The 18,253-nt window shown below is 48.1% G+C and overlaps 1 protein-coding gene across 7 annotated transcripts in view; it reads right to left on the bottom strand.

The window, feature by feature from the left end:
• MCPH1 (microcephalin 1) overlaps nucleotides 1-18,253 on the bottom strand; it is a 273,679-nt gene that overhangs the window by 235,875 nt on the left and 19,551 nt on the right. For all 7 annotated transcript variants that reach the window (XM_057537235.1, XM_057537232.1, XM_057537231.1 and 4 more), the window contains exons 4-8: nucleotides 13,817-13,904; nucleotides 10,712-10,826; nucleotides 9,392-9,535; nucleotides 5,398-5,487; nucleotides 2,750-3,919 (exon numbers count right to left, since the gene is read on the bottom strand). In XM_057537235.1, the coding sequence (XP_057393218.1) occupies nucleotides 2,750-3,919; nucleotides 5,398-5,487; nucleotides 9,392-9,535; nucleotides 10,712-10,826; nucleotides 13,817-13,904 (1,607 nt within the window). The remainder of the gene's footprint in view (nucleotides 1-2,749; nucleotides 3,920-5,397; nucleotides 5,488-9,391; nucleotides 9,536-10,711; nucleotides 10,827-13,816; nucleotides 13,905-18,253) is intronic.

The raw sequence follows: 18,253 nt of genomic DNA, 5'->3' as shown, positions 1-18,253 counted from the left end.
CTTGCACTTGTGTGTTTGTACACACACACACACACACACACACAGTCTGGAAGGAAACACAACTGCTGGCGGACTGCCTCTAGCGGACACTCTCAGGGTTACGTCCAAAACAAAAATCACAACTGGTTACTCCCCGCTTAAAACCCGCCAGTGGCTCCTCATCACACTTGAAAACAAAACAACGCCACCCCAGGCTTGTCGGGGCCTCTCTGACTGCACTTCCTCCCGGTCTCCCTCAGCCCAGAGAGCTGTCGCTACGGTGGCTTCCCTGTGGCGCTTGTGGGCATTTTCTACCTCAGGACATTTGCACTTGCTGTTTCCTCAGGCTGAAACATGATCCCCAGCCACAAGGTACCTCTTCTCCCACGCCCAGGCCTGTGAGCCAACGTCACCTCCTCCGAGAGGCCTTCCCTAACCTAACCAGCGCACTTGTCTCACACAGAGTGCTACCTGGCATGATGCTGACGTACACTTACTGTCCCCTCCTCCTCACTAGAATGTAAGCTCTGGTGGGGGGGGGGCGCTGCCTCCTTCTCTGCCGTCTCCCTGGGAACTAGAAGGGACCCTGGGACACAACAGGTGCACAAAAACCCCTGTTAAATGAACTAACGAAAAGGGGTAGATGAGGAGAGCAGGACAGGATGATTTTACCCTTTTTAGCAGTTTCTCTTACACTGAGCGTGTATTTGTGTATTTTTATGAAACTAGAGAATGAAAAGCTTAGAAAGAAAACAATTATTGGTTAATATGATTTCAAAGGTTATTGTTTTTCTAAAAATCACAAGTTTCTCTCTCCATTCTTGTTCTGTTAACGTTTATCACTGAGTGTCTTTGTAACCTCTTCTCACAACCTTTGCTGCACACTATCTATCTTAGACACTGACAAGGGCGATGAGTAAAAGTGAACGGAAACAGAAATTGAAAAAAGACTTTTATTGCAACATAAAAGATTTGGAGAGGTACAGCTTGAAGTAGAGTGGGCTTCACCGCTTCGCAATTTCGGCATCTACGAACGTCTAAGGTAGCCCGCAGGCCATGTGCCTTTACCTGGGGGGGGGGGGGGTCCCAGAGAGAGGTGGGATGCCAGGTGGGCTGACTGTGGACCATCTAAGACATCGGTGGGTCTTGACTTTACCACCATAAAACAAAGGGCTAGGTTTAGGCTAGACAATAGCTAAGTCTTTTCCTGTCCTAAATTCAATGATTTTCTCTCTTGGGATGACGTAAAACAAGGCGAATCTACATGTCCTTACATTAGGGCACACAGAATATCCGATTCCGTCTCTGAGGTTCAGTTACGCCAGGGCCCTGCCTGCAGCCCGTGACCCCTCAGCACACGTGCCCCAGACCCCACGGGGCCCTGGGCGTGGCGGTGAGCCCCGGAGCAGGACCGTCACGCTGGGCGCAACGCTGGGCTGCACGGTGCTCCACATCACCGGAAAGCAGATTTTTTTTTTTTTTTTTTTTTTTTTACTTGACTTATGTTTGCACATCATTAGGTATTATTCAAAAGCTGAAAGAACACACAAGATGAAAACTGAGAAGAATGAGAATGTAAGCTTCAAGAACAGGATATTCTTAGCTACCAAAATAATTCTGTACACCCACTGTGTTATATTAATTTTAGCCTTGACATAATTTTAAAATAAATATTTTGAAAACACATACTAACCCTAATGGAACATAAAACATAGTTTTATGTCAAATTTTATATATTTTATAAATATATAATAAAGTTTTATATATATCAGAAAGCTCAGACATAAAAAGAAGGTTAATGATATACAAATTAAATTCTTTTTGTGAGATGATTTCAGGGAGTTCATACCCAAGGAAAAGATATGCAATACATCTGTGATTATTTCAATCCATATAACTTCTCCAACTTGAAAAGCGTGGTTAAAATGATTCAAGGAGTAGAGAAACAATGAAGAATAAACTTGGCCTTATCGAAATTTTAACCCAATCTTTAGGTGAAGATGGTTTAAGTTCAAGATTTCTTCACTTTTGATTGCTGAAACCTGTCTGTGCTTATAATCAGAAAGTGCAAAATTGTTGCTACTTTTGCTATAATGACATAGTTCATTACTATGGTTACAATTAAATTACAGATAGGAATATATCTATTTAAATGACATGCTTAAAGCAAATAAACAGAAATCTAATAAGGCCTGTTACAGTGAACTATTTAAACAAAATACTTAAAAAAAAATTTCTTCATAGCTAACATTGCCCAGTTTCTTCAAAAATAAATATTGATAACTTATTTCCACATTTATTTATCTTTTCTTAACAGAATGAATGGCTTACACTCCTCAATTTCCCTTCTAAAATAAACAGCCTCCCCATTACAAACTGGTAGTTTCAGAAGACCTCCACTCGCGTGCCTCTGTGCAGTGATGCTGCAGTGGCAGGCTGCACTGAAACAAGGAAAAGCGCTCACTCTAGCCCATTACTCACACAAGACATCCAGACACCACTTCTTCTTTTCACCTATAAGACTTAGAGAAATGTATTCCTAGTAACAGGTTTCACCAAGGAACCTAGAAATTCCGTGGGGCAGTAAGCCGTCTACTCCTCAAGAAGTTAAAGAATTTGTCGCTGTAAATATCAAACATACATTCTTTAAAGTTTAAAAAAAGGGAAAAAAGGAAATTTTAACTATGAAAAAGTTGTGATAAACGTGGACGATGGACGCACTACTGCATGTTCCTATAGTGGAGAGACCGGTAACAGGAGACGCACATACTTTCACTGCATCCTCGGGGTAGCTCTTCCCTCGCCTCTGCAGACTTTTCCACGTCACAGTCGCCTGCACAGTTTAGCTTATAATCACTCAGTGCTTCACCTTCAGGGGAATTCACCATTTTAGAAGGAGTATCTTCTTTCTGTGTGCTTTTTATGTCAATCCATCCTTTCATTTCTTTATTGCTTCCTTTCAAAGGAGTAAAATCACCTCGACGTCCCTTCTGAGGAGTGAGTCCGTCGAGGGTATGGGGAGAGTCACTCCCGCCCGGGCGGGCGTCTCCCCGTCTCTGAGCCTCGGCCCGGGGACAGTCCCCTGGGGTCCCTTCGGCAGCAGGCGTTTCCTTAGAAGTCACGCTGCTCAAGCCCGGATCAGCTCCGTAGTTTGCAGGTTTCTGGAGACGGAAGCCAGCCTTCACTGTTGAGTAGGTACCATCGGCTGACCTGGGGTTTCTGCCGATGCAGGAAAAGTCAGCCCTTTCCAGGAGGCTGGTCCTCTCCCTCCTGGAAAGGCTCCTCGTGCAGTGGAGCAGGGCAGGGCCGGCGGGCGGCTGGACCCTGGGAAGGAGGCTCTCCGAGTCCCTCTCCTTGAGATTATTGGGAGAAAAGTAATCATCGTACGAGGACTCCCCGCGGCCCAGAGTCTCAATGGCAGAGCGGCTCACACACTTCGGGCTGTTCTCCGGCTGCACCCGGGGCGCGGGGGGCCACCCGAGGGACCGCCTCTTCCTCAGTCTCTCCTCCGGGGGTGGCCTGGAGTTCGCCGACACCCTTCTTCCCGTGGCTGAGGAGCTCTGGGGACATGAAGGGCCCCTGGGGGGCTCTTTTGTTACAGATGACGTAGGAGACAGGCCCCTCTTCCCGTCGAACACCCCCCGATCCGGCTCCCACGCTGGCTTCGCGTCGGGGGTGATGGCTCGGCCCGCAGCACCCCTCTGCCCGTGGGTGTCTCCCTTGGAAAGACTGCCGGGGGACTGGTGAAGGGTTAACTGACCGAGTGAACCGGGAGATGCTGGCGGACGGACACTGCTCGTTTTCAACACAGCTGAGGAAGCACACGCAGCGCTTTTACTTTCATCAAGGAATCCTCCCAATTTCCTCTGCTGAGTCCCACATCCAGAGCTCCCACAAAGATCATCAAAAGACAAGTGTAGAACACCAGCAAAGAAGTCCTCTGGAAAACATTAATAAAGAAGCAACTTTTTAATGGTTTACACTGTTATAAAACTAATTCTCAGTCCGCCCGCAACGTGATAAAGCAGCACTTGCTAAGCCCAGCTCCTGGTTCGGAAGGGCAGCGCCCACGCCCAGTTCTCACGACAGGCGAGGACGCCCTCCCGGCCGGCGCTGCCAGCCAGGGGCCCGGGCTTCCCCGTGGGCGCAGAACAAGGTGGGGCCCGAGAGGCAGTAGCGCTCTGCACGTTCTCACGCCCGGGTGCCCCGCTCCACGAAGAGCGCCGCGCCCCGTCACTAAAGCCTCGAGGAGGCCCGCTGTCCTAGGAGGAAGGACCATGCGTTCAGGCTCTAGTCGACCACGATGGACTCAGCCGCCCAGACTCCCTGCCGCCTGCCGAAGGCCTCACTCTGTATTTATATGCCAGGAGCCGCCTGGCGTATCTCAGGGTTCTGACCCTGCACACAACATCTTACACGTCTCCTGAGGGTAACGCGAAGCTCCGCCCAGCTCCTGAAAGCTGGGTTTATACTCCCCCCGCTGCACGCTCTAACCTGGATAAACACTACCCTTCCTTCGAAACCCACCGCGGACGTCAGAACCCCTGCAAATCCTCCCAGACTCCACCAGCTCTGGTCACACACGCCCTCCTCTGCCACCCAGAGTTGCACCCAAACCTTGAAGAGCGTGTGTGTCAGCGCCCTGCGCTTATACTCCTATCCGCCCCCCTCCCGGCCTAGACGCCCCCAGCACAGACGCGGCTTTGTGGAATCTGGAGCCGCTCGCCCAGCACTGGCTCCTCTGATAGGGGCTCGGCGCTTGCTGACAGATGGACGAGCCGCAGTTTATAGAAACTCCACACCAGAGGCAACAGAGGTGTCTCGACTTACTGACTGACACCACTAAGGCTCTGCTTTTAAAGAGGGAGGAGAGGGGCAGCCCCCAGGGAGCAGAGAGAAGCCCAGCGGGCGGGTGGTGCTGCGTGTCTCTAAGTCGGCAGCTGGAAACGTAGGACATGTTTAATTTTAGCAGCTGAATAAGCTTAGCTCACTTTTCAAAAGGCTGGCAAGCAGCAGGACACGGCATGAGAGAGTAAATTCTGAAGTCAGACTGCCTACTTCGAAGCCCGGCTCAGCCGCTCACAAATGGTGTGACCTCTTACGAGCCGTCTGACTTCTCTCTGGCCGGGCTTTCTCACCGGCAGGAGCGGGACCACCACGGCGCCTGCGTCCCGGGGCTAACGGGAGAGTCAGACGAGATACAGACACGCGGGCAGCGCCCGCCCACAGCCCAGCCAACGATGAGACTGAGCTAGTGACTGTCGTCACTTGTTTCCAACTTACAGGCAACGCGTGCATCAGGTATGAAATAAAAAGATGGCGACTATTTAAGATACGTGGGCAAATAATTTCAACACACACCAAAGATTTTAAAGAATAAACCATGCACAAAACAAAGCTTTTGTTAAAAAGTTTTACCTGAACACAAAGTATCATGTGAAAGGTTCAAAGATGCTTCACACAGAGAGTTAACGGTGTTATCGTCAGACTTTTCAACCATCTGGGAAGCTGAAACATAATCAAAACTCCTCATTAAATAACAGCTCTGATCTCTGGTAGTAGATGAAGCCAGTACTAGGTCCACTCATTCCACTCTTGTGTCACTGACACACACACACACACAGAGGACTTATTCCTAATACGTGCTATTCTAGACTTCTTACTCAAATCTATTACCGATGATGAGAATCATTAAAATATAATTTATACAACTCATACCATAAAAAAGGCACAGAATCCTAGGATAATAAAAGTTGGAAGGACTCTTGGAAAGTCGGCCGGCCTAGACCTCAGCAGAAGCTCGATACGGGTAAAGAGAACCTTTCAGTCAGTCTCACTGCTCGATGATCAAGGCTTTTCTCATGATGATCACAGACAGCTGCCTCTATAACCAGAGCGGTGGTTCTCAACCAGGGGCGGCCTGGCACCTGCGGACGCTGCTGGACGTCGCGGGTGGGGTTGGGGTGGACTGTGCCCCATGCTGCCGGCCTCTAGTGGGCAGGGGCCACGGACGCTGCAAACACTCTGCCAGGCGCAGGACGGCCCCATGCTGCCGGCATCCAGTGGGCAGGGGCCAGGGACGCTGCGGAACGCTCTGCCAGGCGCAGGACGGCCCCATGCTGCCGGCCTCTAGTGGGCAGGGGCCAGGGACGCTGCGGAACGCTCTGCCAGGCGCAGGACGGCCCCATGCTGCCGGCCTCTAGTGGGCAGGGGCCAGGGACGCTGCGGAACGCTCTGCCAGGCGCAGGACGGCCCCATGCTGCCGGCCTCTAGTGGGCAGGGGCCAGGGACGCTGCGGAACGCTCTGCCAGGCGCAGGACGGCCCCATGCTGCCGGCCTCTAGTGGGCAGGGGCCAGGGACGCTGCGGAACGCTCTGCCAGGCGCAGGACGGCCCCATGCTGCCGGCCTCTAGTGGGCAGGGGCCACGGACGCTGCGAACACTCTGCCAGGCGCAGGACGGCCCCATGCTGCCGGCATCCAGTGGGCAGGGGCCAGGGACGCTGCGGAACGCTCTGCCAGGCGCAGGACGGCCCCATGCTGCCGGCATCTAGTGGGCAGGGGCCAGGGACGCAGCAGAACGCTCTGCCAGGCGCAGGACGGCCCCATGCTGCCGGCATCTAGTGGGCAGGGGCCAGGGACGCTGCAGAACGCTCTGCCAGGCGCAGGACGGCCCCATGCTGCCGGCATCTAGTGGGCAGGGGCCAGGGACGCTGCAGAACGCTCTGCCAGGCGCAGGACGGCCCCATGCTGTCGGCCTCTAGTGGGCAGGGGCCAGGGACGCTGCGAACACTCTGCCAGGCACAGGACGGCCCCATGCTGCCGGCCTCTAGTGGGCAGGGGCCAGGGATGCTGCGGAACGCTCTGCCAGGCGCAGGACGGCCCCATGCTGCCGACCTCTAGTGGGCAGGGGCCAGGGACGCTGTGAACACTCTGCCAGGCGCAGGACGGCCCCAGCAACAAAGAACTATGCAGCCCCAAGTGTCCGGAGGGCGGAGGTTTCACAGAACAACATCCAGGAGATCAGCGATTCAACAGCTAAGGCCACAGGCGTCACCTTCAAAGGCTATGCATGCAACAGACCAGAGACAAGAGAGAGATCTCGGTCTCACGGTCAGAGATGTTTTTTGAGGAGACTTAAAAGGATACACTTCTGAGAAAACTTAGGTGAACAATTAGAAAATGAGAATAAACCAAGATAAGAAAGGTAAGCACACAGATAACGTTTTCGACTGCTGAATTTAAACTTAACTGCGGGAGGCAGTTACGTAGCAGAATTAACACTGCAAAGCAGTGGAATGAAGTCCAAGGCAAATTGGTCTGCACACATATATAATGATTTGTCAAAACAACCTGGATAGTCCCCTGGAACGCGGCTAGCTACCTAGCTCAGTGGCCATTCCCACCTGCCTCTTACAACAGACCCTGATTTTGTGAGCGCAGACACACACCCTAGTTGAGACTACACTTCAGTCTTGCTTGCAGTGCCCTGTAGGTGACTTGTTTCCTACTTCCTAGGCTAAAACTACTGCAGTCCCCTTAGCCATGCCATCCTGAATGCCACTGCCCATTTTAAATTAAACTGGCAGATTAAATTAGATGTACAGACACAAAGAACTGTACTGTAGTTCTTGGTTCATCCAGAGGGGTGTTTTGCCTTTGCAGCTCCTGGGCCATAAATGGCCGCACTTAGCTTGCAAGCAGGAAGAGCCACAGGACCGCGCTCTGGCCGGCGGCGCTCGGCAGCAGCAGGAGGCAGGAGCTGGTGGGGCCGCCTGCTCACAGGGAGCTGCTCCGGGGAGGCCGGGCGGGAAGCCTCCCCAAACCCTGCCTGCCTCTTTCTTTGGCAGGACAGAGAAACACAACTCTATCTAAGCGCGGCCACTGGTTTTTGCATTTATCCGTTATCGGCGGCCACAACTAACCTTAACTGATACACGTGCCCACTGCATAAATATACAGATATAAATTCAGGACAGATGAAACAACTAACCTTAAAAATAAACCATACAAGTAATAGCAGAAAATACAACAATTTTGACACCTTGTGGTGGAGGAGTTCTAAGCGTCACAGGAATCCTAGAGGCCAGAAGGAAAAGACAAACGGAACAGATTTGTCTACCTTAAACGTAATATTTCTGTTTCTCAAAAGTCACTGCATCATGACAAACAACACAGAGTTCGTGTATCTTACTCAATCTAGTTTCCCAAGGGTGTGAAACTGCAGTTCTTATAAACAACTGGCAAAGGGTAAAACGGCACAAACTTTTTGAAGGGCAATCTGACAATATCTACCAAAATTTTTAAATTCTGCCTTTATGAATTATTATTGCAATACATGAAATACAGAGGAACGTAAAGATTCATATAGAAGCATGTCCACTGGCGTGTGGGTTATAACAGTAAACAGTGCGGGGAAAAGCCTTATGTCCAGAGAGGAAAACGGTTACATAAAAAGCAAGAACCACCATACCGTGTAGTTTAAAAAGAATAAAAACTGCAGCACTGTTTCTAATAAATAAAAATTGGGGGAATTCCCTGGTGGTCCAGTGGCTAGGACTCCTGGGGCCTGCGGTTCAATCCCCTCATCGGGGAACTAAGATCCTGCAAGCTGCAAGGCGAGGCCAAAAATAAAAAAAAAAAAAGAAAGAAAGAAAAAATGGAAAAATATCCACCAACAGACAGATGATTCAATATCAACACTCTAGACTACTATGCAACATCTTTAAAAATAAAAAATTTAAAAAAGATGTAGGTCCACACCAATACACTTTTCAGTAAAAAAAGAAAGCTGAAAATAAGAGGTATGCCATGATCCAATTTAGGTAAAGAAAAGTTATACCACCACAGAGAAAAATACAGAAGCCTTATCTTTTTCACGTATACACAGACATGTGACGCACTGAAAAAGATCTGGAGAAACACATCAACATAAAACTGCCCAGGGGCAGAGGAGAATGAGGTGGGAATCAAGATGAATGTTTACTACAAACGATGTACTACTGGTCAACGTTTTATGAAAATGTGCCTGTATATTACTTAAAAATTTTCAAGATAAAAGAAATAAAGGAAAACATAAACTGAAGCATTAGATACTTAATCTAAAGCAAACTCCTTCAAAAGAGGGGCCCAATTAATTTTTTAAAAAAAGAAAGAAAAATCCCGAATATATGAAAAATTACAAAGGAACAACAGGATTTTAAACCTGGAGAATACTACATACCCAATATACTCTTTAAAAATCTTAACAAAGCATAAGATTTTCTGGAAGAAAATATCAACAAAGCCTACACTGATAGAGGTAAAAAAAAATTATAATCTAGATTCACTAAAATATTATGTAAAGGGAAAAAAACCCCTTTCCACACTGTATTCACCTCCGTCATAATTTCCATCGCACGAAGTGTCACTTACAGGTGGGGAAAAGATCCTCCCGTTCCGCCTGCACCGCCTGCAGTCTCTTCCCCGCCGCACTGTGGTGGCCACTGCAGATTCTAACTGGGGGACTGTACACCAGGGAGCCATTAGCTTCGAACAAGAGAACAGGAGCATCATTACCTGAAAAGAAACAAAAACCCAGTTTTAATCTCAAAAAAATGCCTTCCTCCTTCAACAGTATGATTCCTCTTAAGGACACCCCTTGTCCCCTACTCCATGGGCTCCTCTTCCCGTTTGACCGACACACACACAGTCCCGCACGTGAACTCGGCGGCAGGAAGGGGGTCAGAGGATCCTTGAGCCATGAAATAAGGGGCTCAGTGGTGGGGTGAACAGTGGTGTGCTTCCTGGAATCCACACCTTGCAGGTAATGAAAGAACTTTAGGACCCTGACCAGCTGTCCGGCCCCGCTTAAAAAACAGACCGCAACAAATCATTCAGTAGCCTCTCCTTTGCAACTCTTAGGCCTGCACAACTTTTACTGCACTTCTGGCAATATGCAGACATACGTTAGTTGAATCCTTAATACCTTATAGTTGTAGTTTTTAAGAGACAATTCAGACATAAATTTGGTCTAAAAAGAGAACTTTTTAAAATCTATCATTACGATTTTGCTGAATTCTTTTCAAATACACTATCGCTGGTGCAGGAAAGGTGGCCAAATGGCAGAGGTATGAAGGCTGACAGCAGAGAGGGGGGCAGAGCTGAGGTGAGGCTGCAGGGCAGGCAGATCAGAGAGGACGTGGGCGGCTGTAGGACACGTGAAGTACAGGATTTTACCCTAAGTGTCCTTTCCTTGGGACGACACTGAGGACCATTAAAGCCCGGGCGGGGTGTCCACGTGAGCTCGGCTGTGCACCCTTCTGGCTGAAGCAGGGAGACAGAGGCTAAGGACACAGCGGCGGGAAGGCCAGCCAAGGCGCTGCCGGACGCCCGCATGGGGTGCTGCAGGCTTGGGCGAAGAGGGCAGAGGAGGAGTTGGGAGACCACTTCAGAGCAGGTCTGGGGTCCAGGCGGGTGACAGGCCTCAGGGCGGACAGATGCCAAGGAGAACTCCATGTCTGTCTGGGGCAGCAGACCAGACGGTCACGCGGGATTTGTCAGGGAGGCACCAGCACGGCACCGAGAGACTCGATTCATCAGGCAGTGGGATGCCCGAGCGCAAGGGCAAAGGGTTCAGCCAATGTTCTGGAAAGGCATCGGGCAGCACCATGCAGGCTAAGGGTTCTGCTCAGTTCTGCTGCTTCAGAAGTACAGACACAAGCACCAGGGACTGCCCTACATTTCTCAGCTTACCCAGAGTGGTTTTCTGCTGTTGCAGCTCTTTAGCCATTTTCTCAAACTTCTTTTGCAGTCTTTTATCATTTTCTGGTGTTTTAGGAATAAAATCTTTGGGCTGCATACACTTGCGCTGTACAAAAAGGACATAAAAAAAATAATATCGTTTTGTGATTGTGTAAGACAGGAAAAGAACCCTTCCATACACATTCCTGATATCTTTTGTAACATCCATAATACAATCTACTTAAAGAGTATTTCTTCACTATATGTGAATTTGTAATGTTTATTCTTCCTATAACTCTAAGAATATGGACAGAATTTTCAGACTGAATAAAGAGCTACATACTAAGTGGCTATGTTTTCTGAGGCATTTTCAGGACCCCAGCACTCTTAGTTTCCATGAAGATTCTTAAACGAAATTAGTCTCCTTTTCCTTATTTTTTGCTACTTTTACATCTATCTCCCCCCCCCCAAAAGTCATGACACAGTAACAAAACACAAAAGTAATTATTTTATAACTACCAAAGAAAAGAACCATTATTTAATCTTGTCTTACTGTCTTTACATCACAGCAACTCCATTCAGCCAGTAAAAAACAAAACCTGTGACCACACGTCCAAAGTGTAGGGAATGAGGAAACCTCGGACACGTGACGTCCGGGTCACCGTCTCACCCTACCGTCCTCACATCTCCTAGCACTTTTTACACCACAGGCCCCCAGGTCCCCTGCGGAAGAGCCCATCTGGGCAGGTCGCCACCGTAAATACAAAAGCTGAGCTTGACACCGACTTCACCTACGGTTACTCCTACACCCGAGGGTCTCTGAAGGACGCTAGGGAAGCGTGTCTTCTGTCCAGGCCTCTTTAGGCGTCCAGCCCAAGTGTGTTCACGTGCGTCCCAGTCTAAAGGAAGAACTTCTTAGCCAGTCAAGGCTGCTGCTACACTGTGCTCCTGTTCAGCACCCTGCTCTATCTGTTAGTAACGCACTCGTTCATCATTTAACAAAAATGTTATTGTGTGTCAGTCACTGGTCTGGAAACAAAGAAAGATCCTTGCATCAGGGAGCTTATACTCTATGAAGGAGTGACAGAAAATACACATAACAAATAAGTAAACTACATCGTATGTGTGTCAGGAGGATTAGTTCCAGCAGGCCTGGAGCCGGCCTGAACTGTTTTTGCCAAAGTACCTGGACAGCATGCAAGGCACTAATTAACAGCGTTGCTTTGTAACTATGGGCCTCTGGCGCTCGGGGCGTTTGTACCCCCAAAGCTCGTCAACACTGCCCATTACCAGTGGGAGGGTCCCGTCGCTGGCAGAGGTAACGCAGTTAGAACAGGGGCAGGTGACCAGCAGGCGCTCTGTGGGCTCGGAAGCACCGCCACGCGGGGTTCTGGGGTCTTCGCGAGAGGCCGGCTGCCCGCACTTCTGCAGTATGTTAGCAAGGGCCAAGTGCTATAACAAGGAAAAAGCAGGCCAGGGGCTCAGGACGGCTGGCATGGTGGGAAGGACCTACCACTGTAGACAGGGGAGTGAGTCGGTGCTTAGTGAGAAAGGACCAGCAGTACAAAGCCCTGTGGAAGTCAGAGAACCGTCTGTGGATGGAGGGGGGGAAGTGTGTTCCAGACAGAGGGACAGACAATGCAATGGCTCTAAAACACAAACAAACATGGTATGTTTGAAGAACAGCAAACAAGAGGGTCAGGCTGGCAGCAGAGTGAGGGGAGCAAAGCAGAGACGCTCCCCAAAGACCAAAAGAATAAGGTCTGGAGTCAGGTTTAATCTGCAACTGCATTTGGAGAAAGGAAGGAAAGGGAATGTTTGTAGGGACTTAAGTGGTGAAGGGTATGAGCAGACATTATTAATGCTTCAGATTAGGAAAAATTTAAAAGATGAATAATATCCAGCATTGGTCAGTGTTAAGAAAAAGTACCCTTGTACACTGCTGGTGGAACTCTAAGTCCCTTTCTAGATATTCCGCTTGCAGAAATAAACTCAAATACATCACACAAACAGCATACTTAGTAAAAATTGTCAATGATCTAAGGGTGCATGAATCCAAGACATATTCACGCTGTCTAACACAAAGCAGAAGGAAGTAGAGCCGCGTACACACACTGATATGAAAACACACGGTTAAGTGAAGGAGGAAAAGCAACCCACCAAACAGTACACATGACGTATTCACTCAAAGCACTTGTACTGAAGACCACCTGATCAGCAAGGACCCAAGTCAAACTGAAAACTGCTTATTTTGAGGGAAGGGAAATTAGGAGCGATATGCCTGATCTGTGTTCACTCAACGTATTACCAGCTGCTGCTGGTCTATCACAGAGTCATGAGACGCTCCATTTCACTACCGTCCGACACAATCTGGACGGAGACAAGTGAGTTTCCATCACTGCACAGGTGCGTTCCAGCTTGTCCGAGATGAAATGTGATGGAGACACAGGATTTACTATTTCAGAAAACTTGGAGACATCCACGGGAATGTCTTCCCTAATTGACAGCTCTCCTCTGCCTCACTCAGTGTGGAGAAAGTCTGTAAATCTTCTCTCCAACAGGGATTCTCACGTGACAACAAAGTGACTGATGTGTCACAGTGAACAGTTTACCCTCAGATACAGAAATCAATTAAAACTTTCAAATAATAAAAAACCAAAAGGGTTGTGGTTCAAATGTGAACCAGACCTCAAAGGAAAGCAGCATCTTTATATTTGCACAGATTTTCTGTAATAAATAACTGTGCACACTTGGCTATTTCTGCCTCAGACTTTTGAGATTTTCCAGCCAAACAGATCAAATGTATTTTACTACAGACGTTAACAACCTGAATCCTGAAGTAGTTACCAGAGCACCTGAAAGGATGCTGGTTTCTTGGCAACTTTTAGTTCTCCTTTGGACAAACAGTCTCTTCCATTTATCACAAACTACATCAAAGCATTCATGGGATAAAGTAAGCTCTATAACTCATTAAAAAATGCTGTGTGAGAAGAATAATACCATCAATAGCAATATTAAGACAACTCTTGAACATACTTCTAAAAGTTTTATTTTCTAGGAAGAAAAAAATGAATAAATTGATGATTGCCAGAGTCCACATTGAAGTCCCGTACTTACTTTTTTTTTCATTAGGCTTGGTAGGTGTTCACTGGGATTAGCTGCAGGGAACAGTGATTCATCAATGTGCACTCCAGCTGTCCTGCATCTGTGTGATCAAAACAAACGGTAATGGGCATGTTCCTATTAGAGTCACACAACATTAAATCTGCACACGTGTCAGTTAGCAGTGAAAGAAATCCCTACACAGGTCATTCTAACAGACATGTCCTTTAAAATAAGTACATTTATTACCAAACACAAAAGGCAATAAAAATTCAATTTTCCAAAACCTTCTCTATTTGGTGTTTTTGAGTGTAAGAGCAGAAGAGAAGTGAGAGGCAGGTACAGGAAGTACAATTTTTATGCAATAATGTGAGACATGAAACACTCCAAAATGGTCACTGTGTGGCACTCATGAAGCACACGCTATTCAAGGCACAACTTAAGAGTAAACAGGCCATAAAATGAATAATCTAGAGCTAGAAGGGTCCTAAAGAAATTGAGGCCAGAAAGCTTATCTAACCTCCAAAACCAAGTTCTCCTTCCTGTGTTGTTTCTGTCAAGGCACCACCATCACCTGGAGACCTAGCTCTGCGGTCCCAGCGACCCTGAGCTGTACCTCCTGCTTCCACAGCCCGTCTGTCCTCACATCTGCCATTTCCCCTCCCGCATCGCCCTTCACCTCCCTACCTGCCTTGGGAATCCCTCGACCATTACCCACTTCTAAGCATTCAGCTGCTCAAATCTAAACAATTACAATGATTTTCTAAATGATCTCCTTCCCTACAGTTTCTCCTCTTCTGATTCATTCATATAATACTGAAACATTCATCTTAAAACATTTTATTCATCTCTCCATAACCCAGATCAATCACTCCCGTGTTTACAAAATCATGTCACCAATCTAAGTCTTTTTAAAATAAGGCCCCTAACCCCGTCTCCAACTACATTTCATAAGACTATTACTGTTCAACATTTAGTACACAAATAATAGCTGAAAATATAATAAAATACAGTGCAATAAAAAAAGAATGAGGCAACTCTATCCCAATGATACAGAAAGGTCTCTAAAAAGAATGAAATGTGCATGTGTATGGTATTGTACAGTGAAGTATTTCTCACTTTAAGAAAAGTCTGGAAGATGACACACCAAAATGTCAACAGCACTCATCAGCTGTGAATCTCAAAGTGTGAACACAGAAGACGCCTGACGCGAGGTCAAAGCTACTGCTATCATGATAAGCATACACCCCCCCCGCCTGCTCCACTCCTCACCCTCAAGAGCACACGGTGGAGCTGAAGCTACATGACGTGGGTCACCCCCACACGCCAGATGCAGAAGCGGATGTTAGAAGATGTTAGAATGCAACTGTCTTCTATTAAGCCAGACGTGAAAGAAATGGTCAAACATGTAAAAAAGAAGAAGGCAGCACAATTATTGGGACAAGAGAAGAGCCGCAAGGTGGAGCACAAGCCAGACGGCGCAGGTGACAGGACAGGGTCACGAAAGGCTGCAGGTCAGAGGCCACCAACAGGCTGAATCGGATGAGGACGCAGACGTGGGAGGACGCAGGTCTTCTGTCTGGAGGAGGAACAGAGACGAAAGCACAGCGAAGTGAAGAGGGTGATAATTTTGGGAAAACATCCAGCACTCGGTGTGAGTGAAGTGAATGAACAGGAGTCAGGAGACAGTGGCAAAGATGACACCCTCGTCCTGAGGGCTCCTGGGCCCAAGAAGGTGTCAGGGGCCCTGGACAGGTGCCTCTGAGGGACGAGTTCCAGGACAGGGACACCAAGACCAGCCAGGGCTAGTGGGGTAGGAGACGCCAAAGATTTCAGCAACGCTGTGGGGCTGGGCTGGGGACCCATAACTGAGCAACACTTCGGAATAAAAACAGCGCACGCCTGACCTCTGGTTAGATCTGATGGGCTGAGCACATGTCTCTCTCCTCCCTCCGCCAAACCCAATCAAATGACAGTAAAGGAAAACAAAAGGACACAAACCAACAGAAGTAAAGAGTAGGTAAGAGAGAATCTGGGGGATTGAGAAACTAACAGGAAACCCCAGCCTTGCAGCTGGGGGTGGTGGGTCGACCAGAAGGGTCCGGATTCCTCTCCTCGCACCTCAAGGGAGGTCAGGGTGGGTCTGAAGAGCAGCAGCTCTACTCCTAACCGCTGCACCCCACTCGCTCCTCCAGCGGAGCAGAGGTGATGGGTTCTGTTCTCAGATGCCGCGGACCGAAGACACACTGGACTAAGGACACCAGGCCCAGCTCCGGCAGGACAAAGATGTGCAGGAAACGAAATGTATTTGTGGTGCATTTTCAGATTCAGCTAAAACCACTTTCACAGTCATAATAATGTCAATAAAACTACTGATTTAATTGATCGCGTACACTGGAATAATGAGAGGATTAAGAATCACGGGGAGGGGGGTGTGGAGAGTATATGCACGCGGTAAATGCATGTACATGGGGACGTCGGGGTGTGTCCCCCAAAGGCAGCTAGTTGGAAAGCTAAAGTCTCACCTCCACACCAAAAAGTCATTAGACGACATCAAAAACGAGCATCCAGGCAGCGGCAGAGCCACAGCAATGAGGAATCCGGAGGTAAGTCAGAGCTCTAGGAAGAGCTGCAGGAGTGGAAAGGTGACGCCTCCGGAGAACAGGAACTGGGACGAAAAGGGGCTAGTGTTTTCGCTGTGAGCCCTGTAAGACGAGCTGACTCTCCTCTCTGCGGTGTGTGTGGGACCCAGCTCTCCCTTCCTAACAGGACAGCAATGGGAAACTAAGCACCCGGATTCAAAGGGTTCTGGCTTACACAACAGGCAGGAAAACGGCACCACAAACCAAGACAGAAGATGGGGTTTAGAAGCGGTTAGGAATGAGTTCAGTTCTGGACGTATTTAAACCCAGATGACTCATCCAAGCACATCCATCTAGCAGGCAACCCCTTACGTAGCTCTGACGCTTAGGGGATGTACTAGGATAAAGACAGATGTGGGTAAAATTCTAATCCCTCACCCAGGTCCTGAAGGAGCAGGTCTCTGTCCCAAAGCTTCCTTCTCTCACTAGACCAGCTACTGACCCTCCGGCGTTGTCCTGCCTCGGGCCGGACCTTCTGCCCCCAGGACATGGTCCCCCAGTTCAGGGAAAGACTGGCTCCTTTGCTGTCTTTTTTGCCTCAGCTCAAAGCTTCCCACCGACTCCAAGAGCCCCCCGGCCCCCCCAGAAGCGCTCTGCCCAAGCAGGGCAACGCACTCCAGGGGGCCTCCTGTGCCCTCCAGGGCCTTTACAAAACCTTTCTTGCACTTACAAAACTTGTCTTCCTCATTAAAAGTATGTTCCGGGGAGGCAGTAAATATGCCTGTCCAGTTAGAGCTGTAACCCCAATGTCTGGCAGAGAGTAAGCACTCAAAAATATTTTCTGAATAATGAGTAATTTGTAGAAAGACAAACACTGTTGAGCTCTTTATCTTACACCATACGTGTACATACACACCAAAAAGAAAAAGGAAAAAAAAAAAGCTCAAAACAGATCATAGAACTAAACGCAAAAGCTAAACCTAAAGCTCCTAAAAGAAAATGTACGAAAAAATTCATGCTTCTGAAGCAGGCAAAGATATTCAGATAGGATGTTAAAACATAAAGCACAAAAGAAGAAAATGAAAAACTGGACTTCAACAAAACAAAAAATTTGTATAGTTTGAAAGACACAATAAAGAAAACAAAAGTCTCAGACTGAGAGAAAATAATTACAATATGTGAATCTGACCAAAGAAATTAGTATGTACAATATACAAAAATCACATACAACTCAATATTATGAAGACAAAAACCCAATTTAAAAAAAAAATGGGGCTTCCCTGGTGGCGCAGTGGTTAAGAATCTGCCTGCCAATGCAGGGGACACGGGTTCGAGCCCTGGTCTGGGAAGATCCCACATGCCGCGGAGCAACTAGGCCCGTGAGCCACAACTACTGGGCCTGCACATCTGGAGCCTGTGCTCTGCAACAAGAGAGGCCGCGACAGTGAGAGGCCCGCGCACCGCGATGAAGAGTGGCCCCCGCTCGCCGCAACTAGAGAAAGCCCTCGCACAGAAACGAAGACCCAACACAGCCAAAAATAAATAAATAAATTAAAAAAAAAGAATACTTTAAAAAAAAAAAAAAGGGCAAAAGATTTAAACCAAAGACAATACACAAAGATCCACTAAGCACATTATCTTATGTTCAGCACTCGACATCAGGAAAATATAATTAAAACCAGATGAGATCCTCACATTTATGGTTAACTGATTTTTTTTTTTTTTTTTTTTTTTATGGCTGTGTTGGGTCTTCGTTTCTGTGCGAGGGCTTTCTCTAGTTGCGGCAAGTGGGGGCCACTCTTCATCGCGGTGCGCGGGCCTCTCACTATCGTGGCCTCTCTTGTTGCGGAGCACAGGCTCCAGACGCACA

This window comes from Balaenoptera acutorostrata, chromosome 21, assembly GCF_949987535.1.
Source record: "Balaenoptera acutorostrata chromosome 21, mBalAcu1.1, whole genome shotgun sequence".
In the NCBI taxonomy this organism is placed as follows: domain Eukaryota; kingdom Metazoa; phylum Chordata; class Mammalia; order Artiodactyla; family Balaenopteridae; genus Balaenoptera; species Balaenoptera acutorostrata.
Note: the sequence above shows the minus strand (reverse complement) of the source record. Positions and strands in the feature narration are given on the sequence as shown.